The sequence below is a fragment of the Dipodomys spectabilis genome, unplaced genomic scaffold, assembly GCF_019054845.1.
Source record: "Dipodomys spectabilis isolate Male_0828 unplaced genomic scaffold, ASM1905484v1 ptg000018l, whole genome shotgun sequence".
NCBI lineage: Eukaryota > Metazoa > Chordata > Mammalia > Rodentia > Heteromyidae > Dipodomys > Dipodomys spectabilis.
In genome coordinates, this window is record NW_024870695.1 from 20,593,594 (window position 1) to 20,618,895 (window position 25,302).

A 25,302-nucleotide genomic window follows, 5' to 3' on the forward strand; every position below is an offset into this window, starting at 1 on the left:
ATTAATATTTCTTAGCCTGCTATATGCTGTGATACATGCTAGCTGATGGGGATAATGTGGTGGACATAGTCACTGGCCTCACAGAATTAAAGCTAACTGCACAAGAACATCTGTGCTACAAAAGGGACAGCATTTGACACTCTATGAGAGAGGAATCTTAAGAATTCTCTTGGGGCTCAGAGAAGATCTCTGTGCAAAAAAACCCCAAAAAACAAAAACACTAATATTGATTGTTGAGGTAACCAGAAGAGAAAAAATAGTGAAATGAACATCAAAAGGAAGGAGAAGAAGCATTTCCAGCAAAATGAACAAGATGTATAAATTTCCTGACAGATGAAGGAGCCTGACAAAGTTGGCAATCTAAAAACCAGAGAGAAAAACAAGTAAGTAGCATGAAATTGAAGCTTGAGGATAGAGACATCCTAGGTCTTCGGGGCTTTGCAGGAGGTTTGAGGTCATTATCCCAGACTCAGTAAGAAAAGATAGCCACTTTTGTTAAATAAGTAGTTAATGAATGACTTAGTATATCTTATAAAAAATTATAAGAAAGAAGCTGAAATTCTTTATTGGGAGAAATTATGAAACTATCTCTAAAAGATACTGGTAGAGGTTCATGATGTTTTGTATTTTCTTCCCTGAACACATAGTAAAGGAAAAGAATTATATGAAATAAAGATCAGAAATGTCCAATGAAGTCTTATTTCTCAGCTTACAGGAGGAAATGAAACTAGGAAGATTGTCCTCTATCTACCAGTGTCCACAAATAAGTCAAATCCAGTCAACTGAGCCCATATTCCAAAATTCTACTAGAGGAAGCAGAGTGGATGTCTTATATAAATCCTGTCCTCAAGGAGTTTAATTAGTTTCTCAAAATTATAAATTGGATCTTTCAATTGGATATAGTAGTGAAACTAAATTTAATTTAGTGAAACTAAATCCAAATAGAATGCCTTTCTCTAAAGGCTCATCATCAGCCGGGCGCTGGTGGCTCAAGCCTGTAATCCTAGCTACTCAGGAGGCTGAGATCTGAGGATCGCCGTTCAAAGCCAGCCCGGGCAGGAGAGACCGTGAGACTCCTATCTCCAATAAACCACCAGAAAACTGGAAGTGGCGCTGTAGCTCAAGTGGTAGAGTGCTCACCTTGAGCTGAAGAGCTCAGGGACAGCGCCCAGGCCCAGATTTCAAGCCCCACGACCGACAAAAAAAAAAAAAAAAAAAAGGCTCGTCATCTGACAGCCAAGTTAGGATGTTTTTGCTTTGACCTTTGAAGCTGGTTATTTACTTTTACGAGGACCTCCAACAAGACTCAGAAAGCTATGAATTGCATATCTTGAAGCTTGTGTGTATAAATTAGATGACCAATTCTGTGCTCGCCTTGCTCCATACTCCTCAGAAATGAAATATAGCTTGCCAGAGAACTCTCCTTTCAGACAGCAAAGGCTTCTCTCTGCTAAAAGAGCTGCTCCAGGAAAAGAGCTCTGACCTTAGGTGCAGCTTAGGACCTCTTCTCCCGTCTAGGAGTAGAGCAGTAACATAGCCTGCAGATCTCTAATTAGCTCCTGCTATTATGCAATTACATCCATTACAGTCCTTAAAAAGCTGATACTCCTTAAATAACCAAAAATTACCCCATTTCTTTAAAAAAAAAAAAAAAAAAAGCCTAAGCCAGGTGCCATGCCTACAATCCTAGCTACTCAGGAGTCTGAGATCTGACGAGTGTGGTTTAAAGCTAACCTGCGCAGGAAAGTCCCTGAGACCCAATTAATCACCAAAAAGCTAGAAGTGGAACTGGGTCCCAAGTGGTAGAGTGCCAATCTTGAACAAAAAAGCCCGGTACAGTGCCCAGGACCAGAGGAAAAAGAAGAAGAAAAACTAAACATCTTACTGTACATCTTACAACTCAAGGATATAGCAGCGTGCCAAGAAAAAAGAAAAAGGAGAGAAGTCTATCTGAATTAGTGAACTGCGTGCCTGTATTCCATCTTCGGTATCTTCAAACATGAAGCCTTTTCATGAAGCCTATATAATCATGATATAAAATAGAATAGCAGCATATAATAATAAATATTATTGTAAATAATAACAAAATAAAATAATAATTATGAAATCCAGACAGTTTGTTTCAGCATGAATGTCTTTCATACTATCAGGAACAGTGAATTAGTATATCCTACAGTCAGTTTTTAGATTCATTTCTTAGCCACTGACTGCCACGCTGCTCAGTCAAGCTCACAGATGCACATCTTAAGGGCTATATCTGGAGCCAGTTTCTAAGCCAGGCCTGGCTTAGGCAGAAGGAACTGAAGCACAGGCCCTGGGTCCTTTGCTGCTCAGACCTCTTAGGCTGTGAATTTCCCACTAAATGACCTTTAATATTCTTTTTTTTGGCCGGGGGGGGGGGGGGGGGGAAGGGGGTCTGGTTGTGGGGCCTGAGCTCTGGGCCTGGGCTCTGTCCCTCAGCTCTTCAGCTCAAGGTTAGTGCTCTATCACTTTGAGGCACAGCGCCACTTCCGGCTTTTTTCTTTTTGCTAATGTGGTGCTGAGGAATCGAACCCAGGAATTCAGGCATGCAAGGCAAGCACTCTACCACTGAGCCACCTTCCCAGCCCAACCTTTAATATTCTTTATTTTATCTTATAACCTATTTATTCTCCCAAAATGCTTATACTCATAATTAATGGACAGGTACAATTTCCATTTAAGTGTTGGTTGATATTTCATTTACTTAAGGCAATTAAACAGCTTAAAATGAATCAATAAAGACATGCTGAAATTACACTTGCTCATCAATGATATCAGTAACTTCTCAATTTTTGGTGCAATTTACAATGCAACATCCACTCAAAATATTAACTGTAATTTCATTATTATTATTTTCTCTATTAATTTCCTTTTTACTCTTAAACATGAAAATCTAAAATAAGGCTTTATGTTTGCTCTGAAACCTACATAAATAGGCAACTATGACCAAAGCCAAGGTATATCTCCTGGGTTGAGCTCATCTATTACTTTCCAAAGCTTGAAGGTAGTAGTCAGGAAATTTCTCTTATAAAGAGCCAAAAAGTAAACTACGTTTGGTGGACCACATATGGTGTCTGTCACATATACTTCTTGGAGATGAATGCATTTTGTCTGGCTTTGTTTTTACAATCTGTTTAAAAAGCAAAAACACAAAACTATCCTTAGCTCTTGAGACATACAGAACCAGACTTAGGGGAGATTTGACTTATGAAATGGCAGTTTGCTGACATTCAATCCAGACAATTCATAAAACAATAAATCAAGCTGTTATTTTTATCCTCTGCTAATTTCTATGGTGTAAATATTCCCATCATGGCCAGTTTCAAAGTCCCAATATGATGTCACTAAGCAGAGACAGAACAGTACAGCTCTATATATTATTTCCATCATTTAAATAAAATAGATGTCTATAAGTTCATGCATAAATCATAGTAAGACACAGTAAAATAAAGAACAATTAATTTTGAGTATTTGCTGCTTTCATACAGGTCACTTAACTTCACACTTACACAACTTAATTTTTACTGATGGTCACGTTGACAAAATTTCTGAAATTTAGCAATTTACATGGGTCAACCATAGCACTTTACCTCACATATCCCATCTGGGGGTTATCTACAGTTCTGCCTTCCTCAACCTCCCTGTCTGTGCTGCCTCTAAATGCCACACCATTATATTACGTGATCTTGGATGAGACATGATGAGTAGACTTTGTAATTAATACCTTGTGATTTACCTGAAATCTTCCTGACTCTTGGTTCAAGCAAGAAACAAATATGCAAAGCAAAGATTTTTTTCAAGTATCTTCCTAAGGTAAAAAAAAAAATGACTTCTCTTTGATCTGTAGTTCCAGTACTTCCACGATTACAGAGTGTTCATATATTCTCAAGAAACTAAGGAACCCCTAAGTTAAATGTTCAAAGAAGTACATGAGAGTTGAACTCTGTAAACCATCACAGACATTAAAGCTGGCAGCAACTAGACCTCTAGAAGACAAGTATCCGTTGAACAAATATTTCATGGTAGGCATGGAAAGAGAATGTGCCATAAAAAATAGTAAGAATAATAAAAAGAATAACTTTCATTTAGAGATCTGAGGACATAAGAAAGAATAAATCCAGGGAAACGTCATATAATAAATAACAAAATAACTAAGAGGGAAATTAAGAAGTAAATGATTGGGATAGTAGAGTATACCTCTTTTATACCTGCCTGCATGCTGATACTTTTCAAAAACTTGAACATTCAGACTTCTCTGCTTCCAAACTTATTTGCTTATATGTCTATCATAAGGGGGGGAAAAAACTAAGAATGCATAATGAATGCAGACAGAGTCAGACTATTTTGTGAATAGCAAAAAAAGACATATAATACAATAAATTAATACTGTTCTCCAATTCTAACTTTGCTTTTAACCGTTTAAAAGTAGGTAGGTACAAGAAAAATTTCCCTAGTGTCAAAAAAAGATCTTTTGCCCTTAATTTATATCATTGTTTTTCTAAGGAAATTTAATTTAGGGAAAAAATGTTTTTCTAATTAACTGGATGGTTGTGTGCTATGCAAACAATAAAGATTCTTGTTTGAAAGTAATGCATGCCCCTGCTCCTACGACTACCAAGGGAATTTAAAATAAAAAATCCAAGGAGCTCCAACCTCTATCTTGCCAGAGCTAAACAGAATTCCCAGCCCAAGAATTTTCATGTCAGTTCCCAATTTAAAAGCCACAAGTGTTGAGTGGGTTCATGCTGCAGGAAGAAACCTCTTCTCATCACTAGAAATGACTGCATTTGATCTGTCTGGGTCTCCTGGCCAGTGTATCCTTCCCTCCCTCTCTGTTCCTCTTGAGCTATGGTTGGCCTGGAAGGTTAGAAATGCACATTTAGATGGCTCAGAGGAAGATTTCATAATGCTCTGGTGCTGGGCTGGCCAGTCTAGCCAAATTCCATTCATTAGCTAAGGCGCCAGAGTGAATGTGACTAGTAAGAATGCTGTTTTGGTTCCATCAAAAGCTGATAGAAAATCGGAAATACATTTGTGTTTTTCTGGTTTCTAAAAGGCAATGTGAATGACTGAAGACTCCAGGGTTGTGTAATGTAGAAGACAAGGATTAATCACAATCTCAACCCCTAACTGAGCAGTACAAGCAAATTCCATTCTCTTTTTATACTGTTTTTTTTCCTATTCTGACATTTTTTTTAAACCCTCTACGTAACAGTATCAGACATCTGTCTGATTTAAACCTCAAGTATTCCGAAGTTAAGAATCTTGTATTCTGTGCACCCAGGTCTAAGGCTTTGGAAAATGGTAATCACACAAGGTCCCTGCCCTTAAGGAGCTTTTAAACTAGAGAGACAGATCTTTTAAAAACAAAAATACAAAGAAGATAAGCACAATGTAGAAGATATATAAAAACTGCCAGGAGAAAACAGTCAAGCATGCTGCCCTTGGGTAGTTAGAGAAGATACAGTAAAGAGGGAACTTTTAGTTCAAAGTAGAAGCTCTGGGGAAGAGGAAGGCATAGAAATAGATCAAACAGCATAAGCAAAGGGTCTGAGGTCAAGTCACAGATAAGGCTAAGGGTGTAGGTGAGACCTGGACAAGAAGAGAGAATGCAACATTTATAGTACACTCTTCTTATGGTTGTAAATGGGATCAAATAACTCTGGGCCAGGAGGCATTTGAGACTTTAAGAATAATCTGTACAAGCTGGGCGCTGGTGGCTCACGCCTATAATCCTAGCTACTCAGGAGGCTGAGATCTGAGGATCACTGTTCAAAGCCAACTCGGCAGGAAAGTCCATGAGACTCTTATCTCTAATAACCACTAAAAAAACGGAAGTGGTGCTGTAGCTCAAGTGGTAGAGTACTTGCCTTGAGCTGAAGAGCTGAGGGACAGTGCTCAGGCCCAGATTTCAAGCCCCACAACCAACAAAAAAAAAAAAAAGAATAATCTGTATAAATAGATGTGTTTGTTTGTGAGATAATCAACTGAAGGGAATTTAACTCAATATTACTACTGTGTGTATGTGCATGCACACACAAGTGCTTGTACATACACACAAACACACTTTACTTCTTCACACTATTCATCCCTCAAGAAGCTAGACTAAGAGTATGAGCACCTAAGTTGAGAGTATGCACACACAGGCTTCAAATTCACCTGAATTGGAAGTGGCGCTGTGGCGCAAGTGGTAAAGTAATAACCTTGAGCACAAAAAGGTTCAAGGGCAGCACCCGGGCCCTGAGTTCAAACCCTGCAACCAACAACAACAAAAAATTCACCTGAATTCTCTGATTGCACACCGGAAAACCTCCAGCTATAATTTGTATATTCTTGTCACTGATGCTATAGTATTTCCCATCACATTATAGGCTTCAGGTAATCAAGCAAGAACATCAAGCACTCTTTTTCTGCTTATGTTTCCAGACTGAGCTTTATATAGCTGCCATCAAGTATTGGCGGTACAAAGCTAGAACTTTCCTGTCTGCCTCAATCCAGTTTCTGGAGCTATAACAAAATATCTCAGCCTGACACCAGTGGCTCATACCTGTAATCCTAACTAATCAGGAGGCTGAGATCTGAGGATGACAGTTCAAAGCCATCTCAGGCAGGAAAGTCCTTGAGACTCTTATTTCCAATAAACCACTCAGAAAACCAGAAGTGGCACTGTGGCTCAAGTGGTAAAGTATACTAGCCTTGAGCTGAAGAGCTCAAGGACAACATCCAGGGCCCAGACTTCAAGCCCCACGACCCACAAAAAAAAAAAAAAACACCTCAGACTGGGAAAATTATAAAGGAATGAGATTTGCCTTGGCCTGTGGTTCTGAGGCTAGGAAGCCCAAATGCATGATACAAGCAAGACCTCATGCTTCTTCAACAGGCATCAAGAAGAAGCAAGCATGGACGTACAGCAGAGACGAAACACAAGGGGCTGCCTTGTTTTATAACAATATACTCTTGTGGTGCCTAGTACAATCCCATGAGATTTAACCTATTGCTATAAGAAAGGCACTCACCCCTCTTAACAATCTCATTACCTATTAAGGGCCCCACCTCTAAACATTGTTTCCTTGGAGCCAACCTAAAGCATGAGTTTCAGAGGGCATTTACCATATCCAAACTACAGCTCTGCCCAAATGACTGTTTTTGTACCTTAGATAAAAATTAAGTATTTGCTAAAGTAACAAAGCCTCCTATTTAAAATATTCAGTTATTTGATAAAGTGAATCACAGTTTGATCTATAGCCAGATTCTAAAGAACACTGAGGTCATATATGTTACCCTTCTTACTAATTTTTAACAGCTAGAAACCACTGTATGACTAAACCCTGCTTCTACTTCCTAAATGTAAGTAAAAACAGTTTCTCTGATCTTCATCTTAAAATTAAAAGTCATATATAGTTTTAAAGTTCATATGTATAGTTCTTACCCTTCAGGGACTTGGATCAGCTCATAAGTGATTTTTTTCAAGGTTTTACTATGAAGTCTTTAAACTACCTACATGCAACTTTCCAGAAACAGCATGCTAGATTGCCTTGCTAAAATTCCCAGGTGCTCTCTCAAGTGACTCCAGCTCACTGTTCCATGCTTATTCTTTAAATGATCAGAGCATCTTTTGTCTCTGGGCAGCTTCCTGTCAAAAGAAGTCCTCCAACCCACAAAAGCACAAGGAAGAAAAGCACTATTAGTAGCCCTGAACAGATTGAACATTCCAACAAGGAGAACGTTTTCCCTCCCTTTCTCTAGCCCCTTCTTCTCTGAAATTCAGATGTTTTATAAGATCAGATTAGACTTAAAATTTGGAAGACTTACTCCCACAGTAGAGCCACAGCTCCTTACAAACCCATTGCTATTTTTGTTCTGTTTTTCAAAAAGGCTCTGTTTTTCCACCTGAAGCATGCTTTGCAAAACATTTCAATAGAACATTAATATATTTTAGTAAAAAATAAATTGTGGGGCTAGGAAGGTGGCTCAGTGGTAGAGCACTTGCCTTGCATACATGAGACCCTGGGTTTGATTCCTCAGCACCACATAAGCAAAAAGAAAAAAGCTGGGAGTGGCACTGTGGCTCAAGTGGTAGAGCACTAGCCTTGAGATGAAGAGCTGAGGGACGGCGCCCAGGCCCAGAGTTCAGGCCCCATGACTGGACCCAAAAATAAATAAATAAATAAATAAATTGTGTTTTCGCCTAAAATTTTGTACTCATTAATCACTTGCCAAATAATCTGGTATCATTCTCACTAATCTTTGCTCTGCTTTGGGAAGTCATCCTGAATTCTTAAACTCTAGTCACAAACTGTTGATTATAAAACTTCCACTTGGGATTTCGCTACAACAACCAATCACGGCAATCATTGTCAATGGTAACCGAGGATTTTTTTGTCTTCTCAAGTGTTCTTGTATCTTTTGCTCTTTGTAAATGTCCTTGCACATTTACTATTTTGTTTTGTTTTGTTTTGTTTGTAATAACTCCTTCAGTCATTCTTTTTTCACCTTAGCTAGAATCAGGTTAAAATATTAATTTCTGTTTAGAAATGCCCCCTAGTTAGCCTTTAGAAACTATGAGTCTTTTTTTAAATGTTTTTTATTGTGAAAATGCTGTACAGAGGGGTTACAGTCACATGAGCAAGGTAATGAGTACATTTCCTATCCAGCATTGTTGCCTCCTCCTTTGTTTTCTCCCTACTATCCAGTCCCTCCCACCTCCTCAACTATACCCCTGACCCCCTAACCCCCCATCTCTCACCCCGCCTAAGTTGTGAAGTTCATCTTTCGACATAGCGTCTTGTACATCTCCTTGTTGCAATGGGTCAATCTGTATCCCTATTTAAACATTTTGTTTTTTCCATTCTCCTCCCCAAATTATACCAACATCAAATACAGTGAAAATAGGGGTTATACCATGGGAGAGAGAGAGCTCATAAAAAGTATAACCATTTTGAAAATTATACATGTATACACAGCTTACCTAAATACTACAGGAAGATAGAGATGTATGTTTTACTGAGGGCATGGTTCAAGTGGTAAAGTGCTTACCTAGCAAACATGAGAAACTGAGTTCAAATCCTAGTACTGCAAGAGGGAAAGGAACAGAGAGGGGGCGGGGGGAAACAGAGAGGAACAGAGAGAAACAGAGAGAAAGAGGAGAGAAGTTTTAGAATATGTACTATAAGGAGATAAAGGAATGACTTGAGAGTTAACTCATAATTTTAATCATTTGACTCTAATTACATTTAGTAACATAACTAAGAGTTTCAAAAGCAGAAAGAGAAGATTCTCATGGAAGAAAAATAATCACCATGTTGGAGAAAGTACTACAATCCTTTTGGGATGTTTGTACACCACACACACACACACACACACACACACACACACACACACACACACACACACACACACACACACACAGTCAAAAATACTTAAAACATCACTGGAGAGAAAAAAAGAATGACACTTCTATTAACAAATTTATCACAATCTAACAAGAGAAAAGCCAATGCCATAAAACATAATACAGTGTAATAAATCTTATTTTATATGAATAAAGGACTTATGAAGAACAAAAACAGGTGTATTTAGTCCTGAGAAAATTACAGTTGACTTTGCTAGATCTTATAGAATTTCACCAAGAAAAGGTTTAAAGATAAGTAAAAGACAAAGAGGAAGAAAAGGACATAAAATAATCAGGTAATGGGGACTTACAGCAAAAAGGCTTTTTTCTAACAACTCATTTTTTCTCAGAGCAACTGGATACTGTGAAGAGATTTTAGGTGAAAGAATGAAATAATTAGGTCTGCATTTTTAAACTATGATTCAAGCTAAAGTAAGAGGACTATATGGGAGGATGAAAGATAAGCTGAAAAATCAGTTAGGAAGCGATTGTGAGTTGATACTTAAGATTATACAAGCCTGGTCTATGATTATTGCAGTGGGAAAAAGGAGGAAGTTACAAAAGGCACTTTAGAAGTATCAACTATTAGGTTTAATGATCAACTGATTATAACAAAGGGGAAAAGAAACAAGTATGCTCTGAGATTTTTGGCTGAGTGATTGGATATATGGAAGTACTATTAGCTAAAATTGAGAAAACGTTCTTTTGGCTAAAAGAAGTACTTAGAGCATCGAGTGGGAGGCACTCAAGTGGAGATTTACAGGAAGAAATTAGAACTCAAGAGAAGCTACACCTAGACTCACCGGCTTTAAAGACTCATTATTGCTAGAGACATAAAAGCTAGGATCAACAACAGAAACAATGGAGTGGGGGAAAAAAGGCAAAAAAAAAAAACAAAAAAAACTCCCAAGGTACACCACAACTAAGGGAAAAGAGGGTCCTAAAGAACTAAAGGGGAAGAAAACCTTAAAAAGAATCAGCCAAAGGTCAGGAGAAGCAAAAATAAAAGTAAAAAGGTATACAACTAAATTTGGAAGGAGCGTTGCAAAATCTAAGGGAGGGATGTCTCAAAAAGGGACTGTTGCCTAAGAGGAAGGAAGGAAGGGAGGGAGGGAGGGAGGGAGGGAGGGAGGGAGGGAGGAAATCAAGTTGGATTCACAGGGGCATGAGGAGGAAAAGAGGGTGTAAGGTAGTAGATGACTCAAGGAAGCAGCAAGATCTGGAGATGATGTGACACAATTAGGAAATATTGAAATGTCACAGAGAATTTACCTTAAAATTTCGGCCTGTAGCTTGTGACCATACATTCAGAAACATAGTTGCCTGTTTATGGGACTTCAGCTCCTTAAACTCCTGCTTCACGGAAGCTTGCCTTAAAAACCCACCATGTGTAAACAGTTACTTAAGAAACATATTTCTCATGGTGCACAATTTACTTTTCCTGGCCATGGCTTTTTGGGCCAATGGAAAAATGTTATGAAAAAATATGGTCTTACAGTAAAATTGGGTGTTCGAACTTGGATGATTTAAGTGGGAATGAAAACCCATCTTGGGGTTCATGTCAGAGAAGAAATGCATTGCTCAGGTCATCCACCAATTTCAAGATTCTGGGGCTGAAGAGAAGCCAATAACAAGCTTACAAGAAGTTAGCATGGAGGGAAAAGAGAAAAGGAGAAGGGAACTATATATGAAACACAGAAGGGTGTTTCCAAAAGGAAAAAGTGTCAATGATGGAGAGAAAACAAAGAATCTTCTTTACTTGGGATAGCTGGGACCTTAAAAGAACATTTTTAGTAGAATGATGAAACAGAACACAAATTTAGAAAGGAAAGAGAATGTAATCCCCTAATGTATCCTTCATTTCTCATATGCAGTAAGTTATCTTCTATATATAATGAACCATTGTATATAATGTGGCTAAGTTATATGTGTATATACATGCACACACATAATGGTCTAATATACAAAGCTATATTGTCATGTACACCATAAGAACATTCAATCAGCAATGGACCAAATATATTTAACTTAGTGACATGATACCTGACTTAGTCTGTGTACGTACACTCTATTATGTCTGCACAAGAAAGACATTGTGGGGGGGAGGGACTCTGGTCATGGGGCCTAAACTCTGTGCGTGGGCGCTGTCCCTCAGCTCTTCAGCTCAAGGCTAGCACTCTACCACTTGAGCCACATTGCCACTTCCGGCTTTTTTTTTTTTTTGCTTATGTGGTGCTGAGGAATCTAACCCAGGGCCTCATGCATGCAAGGCAAGCGCTCTACCACTGAGCCACCTTCCCAGCCCAAAGAAAGACATTTTTGAATGATGCATTTCTTATCATTGTTATTAAACAATGTATAGTTGTGTTGAATATATAATTTATCTCACATTAAGAACATCACAAAAATAAGGCACAAGCCCCAAGTTCAAATCCCAACACTGTCAAAAAAGAACATCACAAAAATGAACATATACTGTAATATAAATTATATTTATCAAGGTTCAAAAAAGCTCATAATATACATTAATGACAACTGAATTATTACTTTTTTTGCTCCTCTTTTAAAAAATAAACTTCAACTTGGAATAAAAATGAACTTGGAAACTGACTTGAAATCCCAAGAAGGATTATGAGATGTGCTAGTAAAAGAAAAAGGAAATAAATAAACATTGTTTCTAAGAATTTCAAGCTAGTCTGCTGGGTACTCACGGCTCATACCTAGAATCCTAACTGCTCTCAAGAGACTGAGATCTGAGAATCATGGTTCCAAGGCAGACTAGGCAAGAAAGTCAATGAGACGTTTATCTCCAATTAACCACAAAATAATACCAGAAGTGGAGCTATGGCTCAGGTAAGTAGTAGAGTGCTAGCCTTGAGAGAAAAAAAGAAAAGAAAAGAAAAAAACCACCAGGGCTTAAAATAGAAAAAGAAAGAAAGAAAATGAAAAGAAGGAAGGAAGGGAAGGGGAAGGGAGGGGAGGAGAGAGAATGGGAGGGGAGGGGAGGGAGGCAGGTTGGGAATTACAAATTATAAGGAACCTTCTTGACATGACTCAATTTATTGTCTTTTTCTCCCCTACCCCTCCAGTGGGATGGAGCATGTCAAAAGACTTTTCTCCTTTGGCTGGAGAAATCATCATGGAGAACATGCAGACCCTGAGATGCACAATCACAGGACTTACAACGGTAAAAGTCCTACTGGCACACTTGCCATTCCCTGTCACTGATATCTGCACTGGGATGCTTGGTAGCAAAAGCCTACTCTGGAACCAACAGTCAACACCCAGCCCTGTGGCAACAACTGCCACTCATTAAACGTGATATGTCTGGTATCCATAATCTGAACTTCACAAAGGAGTAGGCAGACAGCATGAACCACTTTGTAAGCTGCCATGTTCTAAAGAGATCAGAAAAAGACTGGCCTCATGCAAGCCTTGAAAGCTGCTGCTTTCTGGATCACAGTCTAATCTGCAGGGGATCAAAGGCTCTGAGAGATCCAATTTTGACTCCCTGTCTGATGGTAAAAATAACAGCCTAATCGAGCCCTCACCCCCACAGTCTCAGCTGAGATCAGTCATCAATTGGAGTCACACAATTTCCTGAGAGATATCCTTTCCCCTTGATTAAAAAGAAAAAAAACTGTCTAAATCTGCTTCTACATAAAAAGAAATTATATATGGTGGAACTACATTTCTCAGTAACCTAAACCAATTTAAACTGTGAATGAAAAACTAGAACAAACCATATTTATTTGTTTAAGCAATCTAAACTCAAACACTATTTATGGAACTAGGAACCATATGAAGGTATGAAAAGCAAAAAATAAAAATACCTAATAAATCAGTTCAACCTGCAATGAATCCTATATTATCCTCAGTTATAATACAAAAGAAAAAAATTAATCAAAATCTTTTAAAAGTAAACTTGAATTGTTTATCAAATTCAAATAATATCTTCAGATTTTCATATGGGAGAAGTAGACAGATAGTTCTGTTGTTGTTTTCTTAAAGTCTAGTCAATTAAAATAGTTATCTGTAATATATAATCCTGAAACCGCATTTAAAAGCTGCATTAGGCTCTATCTTTTCAAGTTTGAACCAGTGTATTCTAATAGAATTTCTTGGTGGCTGGGTCACCTCCAAGCATCCTGACTTTTAGTTCTAATCACATGTCTACACCAGGGGCCAGAACTGTGGATTACCAGTGCAAACAAACCCCTGAGTGGGTGGCCCCCAGAGATTCTATCAGCAGAAGAGTGATTCCAACCCTCTGGCTCATGTGATGGAAGAAGGCCAGAAGGAACCTTAGGGAATTTCCATTTCTTAAAAGAAAAAGTGATATGTCAATAAAAATGGAAAACTCTCCATAGAGGATTTCTCTAATATCTGAACTAATTTTTATAGGGATTAACTTTTTCCACTTGGCCATCCAATGAGAATGATGCAGATATTATCCTAATCATATAAAAGCCTAGAAGTAGATTTACACTTCTGCATAATCCCTATAACTTTGCAGTGCATAGAAACCCATTTTCAATGTGAGAAAAAAATTGACTTCATAATATGGTAAGGCCAATATTATTAAATCTCTAGCAAAGCTTTTTTTTTTTACTTCAAATACCTTTTTAACCATCTTTGCAAGAAATGTTAGTTTCTCAAATGACCTTTTTGTTTCATTACAAAAAGAAAAGAAAAAAGAGAGAAACCTCAAAGCAAAACATAAACCACACAAAACATTTTAAAGATTAGCAAAAGAAAGCAACTTTATGTATTTATTTATTTGTTTGTTTGTTTGTTTGTTTATTGGCCAATCATGGAATGTGAACTATGAGGCTAGGTGCTGTCCCTAGGCTCCTTTTGCTCAAAGCTAACACTCTTCCACTGGAGCCGCCACTGTGCCACTACCAGCTTTTTCTTAATTGGTGATAAAAGTCTCACAGACTTTCCTGCCCAGGCTAGCTTTGAACCGTGATCCTCAGATCTCAGCCTCCTGAGTATCTAGGATTATAGGCGTGAGCCACTGGCACCTGGCAACTTCTTAATTCTTAATGCCATAAAAATACATTAAGGACTATAAGCCATCATTTCATTAGTGTCTTTAAAATTGAAATCACACCAAAGAGTTCATCTTAACTTTAAATATTCAACAGCCAGGTAGAAGATATTTAGTGCAGCATGATTTTTGTGGCACAAAATGGCAGCAATCCAAATGTCCATCAATGGAAAATGAGCTAAATAAATGATAGTATTTGCAACCACAAAAGAATGAGGCTAATCTTTAATGCACTAATTTGAAATATAATTATGCCTTGTTAACTTTCCAAAGTAATTGATCAACTAAAGGAGGGGATGGTTGTTTCTCTGGGTAGGGGAAAATACCAATATACCAACTTTAGGTCACATATGTTTTTAAGTTTGCCAAAGCCAGATATCACCCAGCCACCTAAAAATTATGTGACCTAAAACTGGTATATAATTGGGAGGTGCACTGGGAAAAATATGATAGTCCAATTCTGAACAAGAAAACACATAGAAACTAATAGGATACTTCAAATATGATCACAATAATATATAAGCACAATGGTTAAGAACATTAAGAAAAATATGAAAAGTATGGACAGTGGAATCTCAAAGGATGAGCAAGTTATTAACCAAAAACAAAAACCTGCTTCTATGGTAAAAGTGATTAACTGCAATGCCTGATGCATTATTCTATTTCAATTCTTTGCAGGGCCAACAATATTTTGTCCAAGTCTCAGCTTACAACATGAAAGGATGGGGACCTGCTCAGACTACGACCCCAGCAAGTGCCTCTCCTTCTAGTAAGTGGTGGCTACTCTGCAACATGACCATACGCTCCAACATGAACTCCATCCTCAGAGCACCATTGACAGACCTATTTCCTACAGCTTACAACCATGATGCTTCTCATGGAAGCATTCAAGCCACAGAAAAATAACTCTTCTGATAAAATTCTCCTGGAAAGGCTGCTTGGTAGAGTGAAAGGAGAAAAATCTGGAACTAGAAGACTGAGTTTAATCATCATTATACCTTTTATTAGTTGTAACCTTCAAACATAACTTGAGCTCTCAGATCCTCCACTGAACATCTGTAGAATGAGTTTCATCATACCCTTTTCCGAGGCTTTCTTGGGATGAGAAGACAATATGAGGGGATGGCTGGCCCAGAGTACAGGACAGGAGAATGGGTTTCATTTTCCTTCCCTAGTCCCCAGTGGACATGTCATATCAACTTCATGAGGGATAAAATCTAACACATTTTACTTACTGACATTTTTCCAGAAGAAACGCTTTCTTAATAATAGTAACTCTGGACAAGGCAAAGCAATTAAACTTGAAGTTATAGTTGAACTCTTTTCACAGTTGTTTTTGTTATCAGGTTAATAATTTATAGACACATCAGCCTAAAAAGACAAACGAGGTGGAGGGCAAAACTGCCTCTTTTCCTTTCAGTGTTATCTATACTTCTAAGATCTCTTTTAAACGGGTCATTTTGCTACCATTAACAATTTAAAATCCTAAGTTAGAGCAATATTTCTTACCTTAATGAGCAATTATAAACACTCAGTTATTTAAGGCAACTTAATTTCTCTCTAAAATAAGTAAAAGTTGTTCCCGTATAACGATAGGTTATTTTGTTTTGTTAATGTAATAACAACAAAGAAACAAAAGAAGACAAAAATGTTTTGTTACCTTGGTACCTATTTAAAAAAATTTTTAAATGAAAAAAAAAAAAAAAACCAATCAGGGGTTGGGAAGGCAGCTCAGTGGTAGAGTGCTTGCTTGCCTTGCACTCATAAGGCCCTGGGTTAGATTCCTCAGCACCACATAAACAGAAAAAACCAGAAGTGGTGCTGTGGCTCAAGTGGTAGAGTACTAGCCTTGAGCTGAAGAGCTGAGGGACAGCACCTAGGCCCAGAGTTCAGGCCCACTACTGACAAAAAAAAAAAAAAATCACCCTGCAATGACCACAATCTATAACATTTGTACTGGTGGCTGAGAAACCAGCAAAGATCTCTTTGAATTTTTTGAAGAGTAGTTATGTATCGCCTGGTATGTTTGGCGATTATCTATTAACTAGAAATTTTAATTAACTAGAACAAACATCTGTAGTCAGACCATATGATATATTTTTCTCTGTAATGAGCCCAGTGCTCTAATTTGGTAGTTAAAAGTAGTATTAAATGCTTCTTGAGAGAAAACCAACTATATCTTTTATGGAACATAATTTACCTCATTATACCAACTATCTTAAGAAAATCCATTTCCAAAAAAAAAAAAAAAAATCCATTTCCTTTTGCTCCAAATAACTCATCTAGGAATTTAACCTAAGAAAACAGAAATGCAGATGAATAATATGTGAAAAGATGTACTACAAGTACAGTATACAGACAACAGTAAAGTATCATGTTTGGTAGGGAAAACAACTATTCATTATTAAGTTAATGGTTAAGTAAGGTATAATATATTCATATTTATATCCAACAATAAAACCAAACATAACCACTAAAAATCATTTATTGTGTGGGAAAATGTTCTACAGTCTGTTTCATGTAAATTATAAGAATAATGATAGTACAAATTGTAGGGTTTTCCATATAACATTTAACCATTTTTCTACCTATAATTAAGGTAAGTCTGTGTGTATTGGTATGAAAATTTAACAATGGGGTCGGGTGCTAGTGGTAGAATCCTAGCTATTCAGGAAGCTGAAATCTGAGGATCTCAGTTCTAAGGTTCTGGGCAGACAAATACATAAGACCTGTCTCCAATTGATCAGCAAAATGTTGAAAGTAAAAGTGTATCTCCAATGCTATGGTAACTAGCATCCTAATCTCAGACAAGGAAAGTAAATACAAAGTAAACTAAGGGCTAGCAAACCATGTCTGACTACTACCTCTGGCAGAATCAGATAGTCATGTTCAGTCACATAGGGCATTGTACCAACAATGCCAAAGGCTCACTCTGCATTTGATCATTCAATAATGTAAGCCTTATTCAGATGTCCATCAGAAGATTTATCAGAAACACAAACTGGTGAGATTAAGACACGAAGGGAACCAATCTCATTGGGGGAAGATGTTTTCTTGGAGATGGAAAGACAGGAAAAAAATTAATCTCAGGTGATCTAAAAACAGAGGAGAATCCATTCCAAATGCATACTCCATACAAATTATTAGCTGCATATGGATGCATTTATTTAAAAGGTTCAGATATATATAGCTCCTATAAATTGTAAATTCTTCTCAGACACCCTCTCTTACTGTTCAGCTGAAGAGCCTCTTCAGAATAATAACAGTTTTCAGTACTTAGAGGAGTCATTTATTTATTGGCAATTACCATATTAAATAGCAATGCTTTCTAAATGGTATGTTTGATTAGCAAGGGTAACTGGCAAAGTACTAAAATCCTAACATATGGCTATAGTTGCTGCAGACATGCCATATCAGTTTGAAAGAACAATATAAAAACACTCCCATTCTATTTATAAACAGAGTATGACATTGTGATGTAACATATATCAGTATTCAGATATTTACTAGAGGACAATGTATTCTAACATGACAGAATAATTGGAAATTTAGTAATATGTTCCAGTAAGCTATAAAACTTTTTTTATATTTTTACAAAAGGCCTTAATGTGTTTTTATAGACTTATGTTATATGGTATAGTACATAATAAGAGAAAAGCACCCAGACAGGCTTGTCTGAGTTACGATCAGGAAAACCTTGATATGGCCGGTGAATGTAAGCTTTACATTGTGTTGCAACTGAAGTGTCTCATTACCAGAACAGTGAGCAGTATTATGTAGCACAATCTGCTCTTTGCCTACCATACTAAGTTTATTCTTGTCAGATTTCTGATTTCTTAATATATTTTCAATTTTCCCCCTCATCCCTAAAGTCTCCTATTTTATGTAGTCATCAGAACCTTCCAAACATCTATGAGAAAAACTCATTCTTTCCAAAAACCTTGGCATGATGTCCAGGGCTCACTTGGACTGCAATTTAGCATTAGCAATATTCTAATGCATCATAAAGTCACCAGATCAAGCTTGCCCCTGATGTAATAGGGCTCAGCTGAAGAAAACAAAAAAAAGACCTATTTCATCTTCCCTTATATCAACAGTAGCATTAACACTTATTAGTATGTATTAGCATGCTCAGGGCCACATAGTAATTCAGCCACCCAGGAGTCTTATGATTTTGCTCCTTATATCATTAACACTTCAGGAGCATGCACCCACCTAAAGGAAAATGGCCTTTGAGAAACCATGAGAACAATGTGTTTTCTCACTGTTTCTAGATGCATGTGCTCTAAGGGTCACTGGAAGTTATTTGTTAAAACTCTTCCAAATTTCGCAGTAAAATCCCCTCTATATTCCCGTCTATCTGAACACCATCATGCTTCTATTTTTGATGCTTATCAACAACAAAATGTGTATTTCTGTGTGTCCAGGAAGGTATTAGCTACATTATTTATTTTAAATGTCAAAAAGCTTAAAAGAAGAGAGATTTAAAACTCACTTTATAGGGAAGAACAATGAAACTAAGAGAAATTAAGTCATATTACTTGCCCACAAGTAACAGCAACTACAGAAGGCATGTATGCCAATTTCCAGTCTCCAGAGCTGACCACAACTAGGCTCCAGCACACAAACTCTAACCAAACTTCTGACCCTTCTTCCTAAAAGAAAAAAAAAGTCTACGGTGTAATGACATACCACTTCATGGAAGGACACTAGACTACATTACACTGTTCCTTGGGCCAGCAACAAACTGATTACAATAGGACTGGAATGGTGATGGCTGGGCCTTAGTTTTCCAAAAGTAAAACAGACAGCCACAACATAGGAGAGAATAAAAAGGAGGAAGGATAACAAAAATCTCTTAGAATCCATTTCTTCCTACATAGGTCATCGCTGACAGGGTGAAAATGCTATTTCCATAATAAAGTGCCTTTATCTTATTATTTACAGAATGCCTGTCCTATAACAGGACATTGCGCCAGCTATCTACTATACCTCTCATTTAATCCTTATTTAAAACTCACAAAACAAACACTATCCTCATTTTTTAAATTAAAGAATAGAGGTTCTATTGATGTAAGTAACTTTTGGCAGACAATGAGGCAGGAATGGGAAGGGCAAGGATTCACACCTAGGTTTAACTGGCTCTGGAAGCTTTGCCCCTCCTCAGTGCTGTACTTATGAGCTTTGGAGACTTGTACTTAACTTTAACTAGTATGACATGATAGACTTCAGAATGAAGAATAAAAAGTATTTTTTAATTTGTTGGGGAAAGAATTTGACATTTAAGCCCAAGATACATTTATGAACTAACTTAACTGACTTTTCTGAAAAAAAAAAAAAAAAAAAAAAAAGCAAAGTGACTAGATTTTTTTAGAGCAAGCATTTCAACTAAAAAAGGCCTTATTATTACAGTTGTTTTTGAAAATTTTCAGGAGAAAAGACAGGGCAAGGGGATATAGATGAGAAGAGATGAACAATGAATTGACTAACCTGCTGAAAATAATCTAGAGTTGGAGACAGCAGAATTACAATCTTGACATTAGTCCCATATGAGTTATTACTCTTGATATCATTATAGCCAAATGGAATGAAAATAGAAGGGGGAGAAAAATCTCAGTGGGGATTGCAATTTAAATTTGCCATGTAAGCTAATACTGTATATTTAGAGACTAAGCAGACAGGGTGGTTGGTGGCTCAGAGTATGTGCAGGGATTGCTGTGCCAGCTAACCAAAGCAGACATTCATTAGAGCAAAATGTAGATTTCCATTTCTTGGCATCTGACATGAGCTCTTTCCTTGGAAAGAAATGTCAATTTGGCCAAAAGTGTGAAACCTACAATAAAAGCATTGGGACTGTGGATTTCATCTAGTCTGCACATTCCCACCCCACTGTTTCCTACTGTGGAAATCTAGTCAAGACTTGGGGTGCTGACTAGAGAGGTGACAAGAGAGCTGATTAGGGAATGATATGGTGAAAGTGGGAGGAGGACTAGGAGAGAGGAGATTGTTGCTTGCTTTCTTTTGGCTTTCAATTACCATTTTCTTTTGTCCTAAAACTGCCCCGCATAAGAAATCAACCACAATTACTGTTTTCCAGAGGACTCTGAACAATAGCAGTTTCCAAATACTTGGCATTGCCAGCTAGCTCTGCATGTGCTGAATGCTCATCCGAGGAGCCTGTGGGTAATATGTGCAAGCCCTAGCTCCCGTGGCAGCCCAGGGAAGTGGCCGCCTCGGCTTTAAAATTTCCCGTTTGTTTCTTTTGTTCAATAGACTGGAAAGACTATGACGACAGAGAGCCTAGACACAAGGGACAGAGTGAAGTTCTGGAGAGTCTGCTGCAACAGGTCCGAGCCCTTCATCAGCATTACAGCTGCCGGGGTAAGGATAAAATCTGCGTTGGGCCATCAACTGAGGTCTCGGTGGCGCCGGTAATTTTAGCAGTTTCCTAGCTGGGTCATACCTTCTCATTCATCAGGGAGCAAGAGATATTAATATTTGTACATCTGGAATCACTTTACAGCACTATCTTGCTTTAACCCTTCAGCAGAGACTACCCTCTCCTTCCCTCCCTTTCTTTTCTTTTTCTCTCACTCTCTCTCTCCACATGAACAGTTTGAAAACTAAGTAAAGGAAAAACAGCAATTACCAATAGTTCCCTTCTCTTTGCACTGTCCCTTCACAAGACTCCTTTGTGGTGCTGGATCTCTTGAGGATATTCAGCCTCAACATTTTCATCCTCAAGGAAAATTCTCCATACACCCCTGAGGGAGTTTAAACAACTATAATGACAATAATTTAAGCCTTCCAATCAATTAAAAACATATCTTACAATGCAACTTCACACCCACTAGCTTTTCTTCATTTTGACAATCACAACAAAATTAAGTGACTTTCTCCAGGACTCAGCACTAGGAAAAGACAGAATCAGGACTCTATCATGGGTTTTCTGGATCCAAGTCCATCTTCCTGCCATGCCTTATTGTCTTCCAGCTTCCTCTGAGGACTGGGCATTGAATTTTAAGCTCCCCTGAACTTTCTTCCTCTGGAAGAAAGTAGAGCTTACTTACCTCCTCTAGCTAACTTACCTCCTTTAGCTAACTGCACCCAGAGAATCTCTGAGATGCTTTTAAAAGCCTCTCTGCTGCTGGGCTATACAAATGGGACAGGGTCAGGTTTCTGATCTGTGTAATGATTCGTGGAAGAGGCACTTAGTTTTATTTGGAGAATTAAAGCCTCCATAAAGTTTTCATTTTCCATGCTCCCATCAGATCTCCAACTACATTGTGCTCTCTAGATTCAGGGCACTGCTGGGCCAAATGGGCAAGAATTTCACAGTTGAAACTAAGGTGCTAGGCTAGCTGGATTGGGATTCAAAATTTCTTCCTAATTTCTGAATAGCTATTAAAATAGAAACTTTCAGAAATATTGGCTCCAGCTAGATATGAGGACAGTATTTGAAAAACAAAATCCTTTTGAGTGGCTCATTAGGAACTGTAAATATGTATGTAAGCAGCTTGTGATATGGCTGCCTCACTCAACTCCCAAGTAGAATTTTCATTCCTGGATATCTAGGAAGAATTTATCTGAAACAGAACCTTAACATTCCACACTGACCAAAATATATATTACCTGAAGGGTCAATTGATTACTGTTAGTTTAATATCTAATAATCAGGAAAAGATTTCTATAATTTCTCCTCAACTTCTTTATGTACCACTTTTATGAAACAGATATAAATGTACACAGAATATTAGGAAAGATTTAATAAAGCATGAGGTAGCATTTCCCCAAAGGAAGATTTTTTTATATTGAAATGCACTCCAAAAACTTTTATATGATACACAGTTATTTAAAAGTTTGTCTTGTTAGACAAGCTTAGGAACTATCACAATCTTCTTGATTTTCTTGGATATATAAAATAAACATTAGAATATTCTAATAAAGAGGCATGGTAAGTTTGGTTAAACAAGCATTTTCCAAATATCTTTAGTCATGTAAAACTTGCCTCATAGAATTAGTATTCTAAAGTAGAACTTTGGGAAAATCTGACCTACAATATGTCAAAACAAAACCAATTACCTCACACACACACACAAGTAATGATTTTAACATTATTTATCATAATTCTAGGTCTAAAAGATAAACAGAGAATTGTGTAAATATATAGAGACTATAAAATTGTTATTTAAAATATTTAACTACACTGAGATACTTTTGGTTTATTAGGGACATAAACTGTTATAAAACTTTGCAATTAAACCTTTATAAACTTTACAGTGAGGAAAAATTATTTTTGTTTCATTTACTAGCTGTGTGTCTTTAGAGAAAGAAATTAACCTCTCTAAGCCATAGCTTCCTTAGAAAACTCAGGATAAATCAATAGCAAGTCCACAGATTGGGAGAAGATCTTCACTAGCCATACAATGGACAAAGGTCTCATACCTAAAATATACTTGGAACTCAAAAAATTAAATCCCCCAACAACAAATCCTCAGCTGCCCAATAAATAAGTAAGCTAAAGACTTAAAGAGAAACTTCTCTGAAGAGGAAATAAGAATGGCCAATAGACACATGAAGAAATGCATATCAAAACAACACTGAGTTACCACCTCACCCCAGTTAGAATGGCTATAATCAAGAACTCTAATAACAACAGATGCTGGAGGGGATGTGGACAGAAGAGAACCCTACTGAATTGTTGATGGGAGTGTAAACTTGTTTAACCACTTCGGAAAGTAGCATGAAGGTTCCTCAAAAGACTCCACGTAGAGCTCCTGTATGACTCAGCAATCCCACTTTTGGGCATTTACCAAAATGATCACAAACAAGACCATACTAAAGCTACCAGCACAACTATGTTTATTGCAGCATTATTTACTATAACTAAGATATGGAACCAACCCAGATGCCCCTCAGTAGATGAATGGGTCAAGAAAATGTGGTATATATACACAATGGCATTCTATGCCTCCATCAGATACCATGACATTGCCCCATTTGTTAGGAAATGGAAAGACTTGGAGAAAATTATATTAAGTGAAGTAAGTCAGGCCCAAAGAAACATAGGTTCCATGGTTTCCCTTATTTGCAATAACTAGTATATGTCTGGGACAAGCAGGAAAGCTCAGATAAGAGGATGATAAGCGAAATGAACCCCAAGATAGGGACACAAGTGGTTTTTTTTTTCTTCCTAGCTATTAGTTCTAACGTATTTATAAGGTACCATGTGATTTTTTTTGTTGCTTTGTATGTCCCTCCCCCATGGTACAACCCCTGCTTTCACTGTATTTGATGTTGGTATAATTTGTGGAGGGGAAGGGAAAAAACAAAATGCTTAAACAGGGATACAGACTGACCCATTGCAACAATGAGATGTACAAGATGCTATTTTGAAAAATGAACTTTACAATTTAGGCAGGGGTGGGGAGGGTGTAGTCGAAGAAGTGGGAGGGATGGGATGGTAGGGGAAAAACAAAGAAGGCAACAATGCTGGATAAGAAATGTGCTCATTACCTTGCTGGTGTGATTGTAACCCCTCTGTACAGTATTTTCACAATAAAAACTTATTAAAAATTTAAAAAAGAAAAAGAAAACTCAGGATAATAGCAACTAACATGCCGGGCTGTCATGAGGATTAAATTGGATAATGGATTGACCTCATCCTGCAAGCAATAGCGTGGTTTTCTTCCGTGTTTCTTCCATGTTCTTCTAGGTGAATAGTGGAGCCACTCTCCATGCTGAGTGCTTTGCTGGTACATTCTAGAATCAAAATATAATAAGTGTCTCCTCTGTAATGAACTGAGGTACTCACTGAATGCACAGTACATTCCAGAAACAGCAATAAAACATTTCTTTCTCTACCAAAATGCTACGTTAGCAATACTAAACCCCACGTCCATTTCTGCATTTTGGTCAAAGAACTGCACACAGCTAATCTGCATACTCAAAAATTCAAGGAAAATGTTAAAAGTGAACTTTATTGTACACACAGTTTATTTCCTTAAGATATACAAAAAAATTATACAGAGGGCAATTCTTTTCACCACAGTAGTATCCTATAGAAGTGAATTTCAATTACCATCCAGTTATTCACCTTGTAAAACAGTATTAATTGAGACCCTGTCTACTGCATGTCAGGTGCTAGACACACTAGTATGACTAAAACAAACTCCCTCATACTTCAAGGGCTTATAAGCTACAGAACAACTGCCTTTAGGGAACAGAAAACAAGTATGTGCTCTCTGAGCCAAGGAGAAAAATATAGTATAGATGGCATCATAAACATTTGGAAAAAGTGAAGTTAGGCTGTGGGTCAATCAAAATGGGCTACATTATGCCGCAATAACCAAAGAATCGCCCAAATTTTCCTGGTGCTGTGTATCAACCCCATCCCACATTCTCCCACCTCCACATGCTGTTCAGCTGCAAGCATTCCCTCTGGGTTGTTACCACTTCTTGAACACTTGCCTCTAGAGAGCAAAATGAGCTCTTCAAGGTCTTACATGGGCAAAACTATGCATATCACCAAAGCTTCAAACTCATTGGCCAGAACTGGTTAAGTGGCTCCACACAGCCAATAGGCCCAGAAGTGCCCAAAATGGAAGAGCAATGGAATGTTTGATATTACATGGCCCACTTAGCCAACTGATAAAAGAATTTTTAAGTTTTAGTCTATTTTTAAGCTTTATTTTTAAGTAAGTTATATATGATTATAATGTGTCTCCCAAGTCCCACTACCTGGGTTAAAATCCAGGCTGGACTTTCGCTAGCAAGTCACACTGAACCAGGTTTCCAAACTTCTCTGCCTTACTTCCTTATCTGTAAAATGTAGACA

At 37.6% G+C, this 25,302-nt stretch overlaps 1 protein-coding gene across 1 annotated transcript in view; it reads left to right on the plus strand.

Moving 5' to 3' along the window:
• Ankfn1 (ankyrin repeat and fibronectin type III domain containing 1) overlaps nt 1-25,302 on the plus strand; it is a 154,112-nt gene that overhangs the window by 63,816 nt on the left and 64,994 nt on the right. Inside the window, exons 6-8 of the mRNA XM_042674067.1 lie at nt 12,502-12,599; nt 15,144-15,234; nt 20,739-20,846. Coding sequence (XP_042530001.1) covers nt 12,502-12,599; nt 15,144-15,234; nt 20,739-20,846 — 297 coding nt within the window. The remainder of the gene's footprint in view (nt 1-12,501; nt 12,600-15,143; nt 15,235-20,738; nt 20,847-25,302) is intronic.